Source organism: Sinocyclocheilus grahami, unplaced genomic scaffold (assembly GCF_001515645.1).
Source record: "Sinocyclocheilus grahami isolate Dianchi unplaced genomic scaffold, SAMN03320097.WGS_v1.1 scaffold85.1, whole genome shotgun sequence".
Classification (NCBI taxonomy): domain Eukaryota; kingdom Metazoa; phylum Chordata; class Actinopteri; order Cypriniformes; family Cyprinidae; genus Sinocyclocheilus; species Sinocyclocheilus grahami.
The window spans coordinates 1,577,096-1,584,178 of record NW_015505264.1 but is presented as its reverse complement, the minus strand read 5'-3'; the positions used below and the strand labels follow the sequence as shown (position 1 = coordinate 1,584,178).

The window sequence follows — 7,083 nt, the reverse complement described above, 5'->3', positions numbered from 1 at the left end:
AAAAAAGTAATTTAAAAAAAGAATATTATACACTACGTAAAAAAAATCTATAAAATATAAACATAATGGTTTCCACAAAAATATAAAATAGCACAATCGTTTTCAACATTGACAATAATAGGAAATGTTTCTTAAACACCAGTTCATGTGGAACAAAAGACTGGATTAATGGCTGCTGAAAATTCATCTTTGCCATCACAGGAATAAATTACTTTAAATTAAAATAAATTGAAAATATTTTTTTTAATACATTTTTAAATACGTTAATACTGTACAGATTTGAAAAAGGTTATTTTAAACTGCAATAATATTTCTGAATATTGCAATTGTACAGATTTTTTGATCAAATAAGTGCAGGCTTGGTGAGCATAAGAGACTTCCGAACACTCAGGGTATACCATGAGCATGGTTGCTAAATTACCACACTAATGATTCTGCCTCTGGCCCTAGTTTTATAACAGATTCTGACCTTATTAATCAGGCCCTCTAAGCCCCTGCGGGTGTCAAACCGAGGATAGAGCCCTGGGGTATCCCATCCGGCTCCCAGGTGTGATGAGAGCTAATGAGAATATGAGCTCAGGGATCATCAGGTTAAGCCACCCCCTTCCATCAGCCACATGCTAATTGAGTCTAAGCTCAGTAGCATGTCTTACTGAGCAGTGATACCCCAACACATCATGTCCCAATCACTAGTATGTAGCTTATTGTAGACCTGCTGTCAATGTTTACAATGCATTTTTTCCCACTGTAAACACTGTTTTACCATGTTTTTTGAGCATTCCATCATACCATGGTATTCATTGAAACTCACATACCACAGTTAAAATGTGGTATATGAATATAAAATATCACAGTATACCAAAGTACCATGGTTTTACCATCACTGTAGTATAGTAGTGTCAGTGTTTTTGTAAATAAACCATGTTTCTCTCCCTTTGACCCTGTTCTCTCTCTCTCTCTCATTCACAGAATCAGGTCTTTTAAAATAGGCCATCCAACCATTAGTCACACATACACACTCAGTCAGCTCTGCATATGCATACAGCAGTAAAGTCTAATTTTCTGCTATTATACACACACAGAGAGATAAAACACATTTTAAAGGGTAAATCTAGCTGACCCAATTACAGCTCAGTCATGGCTAATGCTAACTAATTCTTTAGACCATTGCGATTAATAAATCTGTACACACAAACATATACACATTCCAGCAGGTTTCTCATGTGTAGGGATGATATCAGAAAGTTATGGTGTTACATAAGGCTTTTACATAAGAAGCCACACTGCAGCAAGAGCTGCTCAGGAGTGAATGGTTTTTCGCTGCACAATTACTGTTGGGACTGCACCAAAACCCCCCTTTACACACACACACATCCATGTCTCTATCCACTTGGCCTTAATGAGTAAGCACTAAATCGAGCATAGCTCTTTCTTATCTGTATTCACTCCACACACACTTCCTTCTTTCACCTCACTATCCCAAACCACATCAATAACAGATCCATGACAATGGAAGCCCATAATTCTCCCCCATAACCCACAGTAAACACCTCCCTTTGTCAATCGGATTCATGCCGACAGCTGAACCTAGACCAGCTTTCTTCTTCCTTCCTAACGGGTGGGATTTAAATCCCAGCAGACTGTGGCTGGCTGCAAAAAAGACAACCGTGATGCTCTTTACATCTCTGCGATTAAAAAAGCTAACATCTAAGCTTCCCACATGGCCCTGTTTTGTGTGTGGAAAATGATGCATGCATTCACACTCGAATAGATGTCCACTTCCTGGATGTACAAAGAGAGTTGTTTTATTTATTAAATAAAGAACAATTTAAAGAAAGGAAGTATATAAAAGAAAGAAGACATGTCATGGGCCTTCAGAAAAGAAAAGTGTTTTACAGTTTACAAATAAAATGTCCTAGTGGTTAAGAAAAAGTCAAGTCAGTAAAAACTGTATTACTGACTGGTGGATCAAGCCAAACACTGCATAAAATCTATTTCTTAATCACAATTTTTCTTGTAAAGATGTTTTTAAAAAAATTAAATGTCAATTTATGTTGCTTTAAGGTTATTTTGGTATTTTTATACTAGAAAACTCACCAAAAAATACTGATTAAGAAGACGATTTCTGCAGTGATTGCTCACTTGAAAACTCTTCCTATGGAAGCCCAGTCCAAGTCTTAGAGCCAAAAGATGATAACATCTCCAGAAGAATGGTCACATGACAGAAGACAGATAATTCATGATACATATGGGCTTCTCCATATCTCTCTCTCCTTTATTTATTGAGCAGTGCGCAGGCAAATTAAACAGACCTTTGTGCAGAGTGATGTCATGCTACATTCAAAAATATCCAGCTCAGTATGTCCAGGTTAGCGAGAGTAGTACAAATCACTGTGAAAAAGGAGGATACTCACAATCCGGGGATTCATTTTTTGCAAGTCCTGTTTTCCAAAAGACAAAACAAGCAGTGCACAAATATCCACAGTGAGGTCATAGGGAGGTCCTTGTCCAATATAAAAGAGTAAGAAAAGTAAAGATTCAATAAAAAGAATGTTTTACTTTTCATCAATATCAATAGGAACATGGAAGTCACGTTGTGTGATACGAAAGAGTGTCTTGAACAAAAGGCTGTTCCCTGATCCAGTTTAAATGTACAAGACTCCATGCAGCTTTAATTAGGAGTGTCTGAAGTGCTTGGTTTAGTCTCACACCATTATCTGAATTCATTACATGTAAAATACTGGAGAGATAAAAGACTGCAGCTGTGTTTTACACAGTGCTTGTGGGATGACAGAGCAAGAAATTAGCACAGCACTGATCCAATGGAAGGGAATAAGAAGCTTTTTGATATTAAACATTCTTCTTAAGATCAGCATTCTCAGCTTATTATTTCTCTGTGAAAGGCTGGTGTAAAAAATAACCCTTAAGTTTACATTATTATGAATGTAATGTGTTACATATTGCAGTGCATTCTACAAAACTCATTAGGGTGTAATATGCGACATCACAAAAAATTAATTTTGAAGATATAAAAACAGATAAAGATATAGTCCGCAGTAGATGGGATGCTTGGTTTAGTCTCACACCATTATCTGAATTCATTACATGTAAAATACTGGAGAGATAAAAGACTGCAGCTGTGTTTTACACAGTGCTTGTGGGATGACAGAGCAAGAAATTAGCACAGCACTGATCCAATGGAAGGGAATAAGAAGCTTTTTGATATTAAACATTCTTCTTAAGATCAGCATTCTCAGCTTATTATTTCTCTGTGAAAGGCTGGTGTAAAAAATAACCCTTAAGTTTACATTATTATGAATGTAATGTTACATATTGCAGTGCATTCTACAAAACTCATTAGGGTGTAATATGCGACATCACAAAAAATTAATTTTGAAGATATAAAAACAGATAAAGATATAGTCCGCAGTAGATGGGTGAAATCAAAGAAGTGTAAGTGATTGCTTTATATCAAAAACATTGTGTTTTGGCCTAAAGCTCTTGTGATAGATTTGTATTGTCAGAAATCTGATGGGCCTCCAAGATCTTTACTTCCTGCTTTGTGAAGTGGGGGTGCTCTTGTTGCCAGAACGACGGACAGGAACCTTCGAGACAGGGATTCGAGTGCGTGGTGGAGCATCAGTCTTTTTAGGAGGGGTGGTTAAAGTGGGGCTAAGATTGGAAGACAGTGTGCCTTGGCTGGAAGAGTGGGAAGGTGGTGTTTGCCTCACACTAATAGGGATCTTGGAATCTCGAGGTAGGCTGGTGCTGCCTTTCATGGAACGGAATGAGGAAGTGGCAGAAGACGAGCATTTCGGGGAAGGCAAGTTCATTTTCAGATCACCTGCAGATTTTGTTGGTGAACTCACGTCATCGTCTGAGCCAGCAGCGCTAGGGCTGTCGGGATCGTAGAGGTCATAAAGTGCATCTCCAGAGCAGCTATCCCTCAGCAAACCTTCCCGACGTAGGAAGGTGCTGTCCTCATCATCTGGGCCAGGTGTGGGAGAATCCCAGTAGCCTTCATCACTTGGTGGGGCATCCTGGAGTTCTTTATCGACAGGGGGAGGTGAGGGATGTGAGGGTTGCTGTTTTCCCATCTTGCTACCTCCGCTCACAGGGATCTTACTGAAGCCAAGTGCCTTTACTTGTGGTGGCCTCTTCTCAAGCCGATTTGGTGCATGATGGAGGACAGGCTCTGTACGTCGTGGGGCTGGGGAGTCTTCACCCTTCTGGGGCAGCATATGCCATAGACCCTGCATGTCAGCATCATTAACACCCTCTGGACTAGCCATCTCCTCCCCTCCACCCATGTAGGCGACAACTCCACTGCCTTGTGGCTTTTTAGGGGGTGCACGTGGTCTTTGGTGGGCTGGCATGTAGCAAGAAGCATGGATAGATGTAAGACTACTGACCTGAGGACGAAGTGGAGGCTTGGCAGGAGAGCATCTCTCTGAATTTGTCCCGGCTCCGCTTAATCTGCGACCCATGCATCCCCCACTACTGCTACCGGTTCCACTGCTCGTGGCACTTCCCCCATTCCCAGAATCCTCTTCTGGATCAGCGATGATGTCACCACAGCCTGTTAAAGAATCAAAACTCTTTAGTGAAGTAACATCGGTGAACATGGAACATAGGCGATCCACAGATTGCTCGGATTGTGGGTCGGCTGTGCTGTGCTCCATTGGTGGGGTCAAAGCGCAGGTTGGAATGGAGGACAGGTGTGTTGAACTGCTGTGTTTATCATGTTGGAGCCCTTCTGTCTGGGCTCGGAGTGGAGAAGGAGATGGAGCTGGAGACTCCTCGGTGATTGTATGTTGTTGCGAAAGAGGAGGACCAAAGTTACCACACTCCAATTCATTAGCACCCTGTAATTCCTGCATAGACGTCGCCTTCCATTTCTCAGCTTCCCCTGGAAGAGTAGTCTCCTTACACACTTGTAGCAGGGGCTCAAGAGTCAGTGTCATGTCCTTGTCCATTTTCACGCTGCCGGAGCTAGAGGAAAGTATTAGGTCTCCTTCCTTCACCTCCTTGGCCACCTCTAAGGAGTCCTCTTGAACCTGGGACTTCCGCCGCCAACGCATGCTGAATTTTGTAGAGATTGCACCCACACACACAAAAATTCTAACAATGAAATTTTATATATTCAACTTGAAAAAAAAATAGGATAACAATTAGAGTAACGTAATTTCAATTCGATGTATGTGCTGTACATGTGGCAGAATTGACAATAAAGCAGACTTTGACTAAATTCAGTTCATGGTATCATGACCTCAATTTGATCTTAATTCGCTCAATTCAAGAATCAGGAACCAACAATAAACATTTTGCAGCATTTATTACACACACTTGAAACAGTTTAGAGAAATGGCTGATGAAATTTAAATGAGATTAGATCAGCTCACGCTGGTGGTCCTCACCTGTTTCGGGCCGTCTGGAGTGGTTGATCATATTCAACTAACGCCTTAATAACACGCAGTCCATCTGCCTCCAGCATATGGGCCCAGGGGGACTCCAGTTACCACACTCCTCCACTGTTACACAACACCAATTAGTTAGTCCAATTGTGTGCAATAGTAGCAAAACAACTGAAAGCTTTTGGGTTTTCTTTTTTTAGTGGTTTGAATATACACATCGGGGTGACATTTGGTAAGAAACATTATATGTTATAAATATTCTGGCAGAGCTAATAGATTGGGTTCCCACATCTTTTGACCAATGTATTTCAGTGACTTTCCCATGACTTTTCTAGTCGTTCATATATACAGTATAATGGATGAGGGTGGTGCAACCATTATAACTGAAGAGACAGGTCTCCCCTACTTTTTGTGAAATAATCATTATTTGTCAAAGATTTCAACCACCATGAAAATAAGAATGAAGCAAAGGTCTCTAACAGACAATCACTTTGGCAGTAGAATGAATAAACGTGCAATTAGCAAGTGGCAATCTACTATGGTTAGCCCTCATCCTTCATTTAGGACTACTGGGTGAACCTTACATCACCTAATTAATATTCATGAGCCAAGCTCATCTGGATTTAAAAACAAAATAATTTTATAGAGATTGCACCCACACACACAAAAATTCTAACAATGAAATTTTATATATTCAACTTGAAAAAAAAATAGGATAACAATTAGAGTAACGTAATTTCAATTCGATGTATGTGCTGTACATGTGGCAGAATTGACAATAAAGCAGACTTTGACTAAATTCAGTTCATGGTATCATGACCTCAATTTGATCTTAATTCGCTCAATTCAAGAATCAGGAACCAACAATAAACATTTTGCAGCATTTATTAATCTAGGTTACTGTTAATTTATATATTGTCATTCAATGGTAATCAAGTTCAGTTATTGGTTAACTTAATAAAATTCTTAATTCTATTAGTATATGTAATAAATAAATGTTGTAAAATTATTGTTAGTTATTGATACTTAATGTACTTCCTATTGTTAACAAATTTGCTACTTAATATAAATATATATTCAATTTACTATTTAAAAAATTATGTGACTTACTTAAGATTCTAATAATTTCTCAGACTTTTCCAGGTCTACAAATCACAGGCCTAGAACACAAATCAAATATTGACTGAGTAAGACCATGTCAAAGATTGAAATCATAGTGAAATTAATGGTTGAAACCAAACTTTGATTAGAAAACAGAGTAGGTCACAACTGTAAAAATACTTTAGTTTCCACTAGGTTTGGGAATTCAGAACAGGTTTCTTTTTTAAATACTGAAATCAAATTATTTTCATGATGATTGGTGCCATAACGCTTATCAAAATGAATCAAGACCTTTGTTGTGTGTACTTGGTGTGTATGAGGCTTAAATTGCTGTAGTCATTGACTCGTTTTCCTATGATAACCAGTTAATGTAATTATTAGAAAAAAATATATATCTACCAAAAATGTTTTGTATTAGGTAAGCTGTAGCAGATCAATTTCCTTAATAGTAACGTTATATTGGGATTGATATTTTCTGTACATATAGCCTACTCTTTTATTTACTATGGAAGCCCATTTCTGCTTAAAAGTTTAAATAATAAAAAAAAAAAAAAAATATATATATATA

The 7,083-nt window shown here is 38.5% G+C and overlaps 1 protein-coding gene across 1 annotated transcript; it reads right to left on the bottom strand.

Annotated features, from left to right (window-relative positions):
* Nucleotides 1-3,073: 3,073 nt before the first annotated feature.
* Nucleotides 3,074-5,081, bottom strand: LOC107586723 (APC membrane recruitment protein 2-like). The gene has a single exon (XM_016274204.1). It carries the CDS (start codon nucleotides 5,079-5,081, stop codon nucleotides 3,549-3,551), a length of 1,533 nt encoding a protein of 510 aa, XP_016129690.1. The 3' UTR covers nucleotides 3,074-3,548.
* Between the last annotated feature and the right edge of the window lie 2,002 nt (nucleotides 5,082-7,083).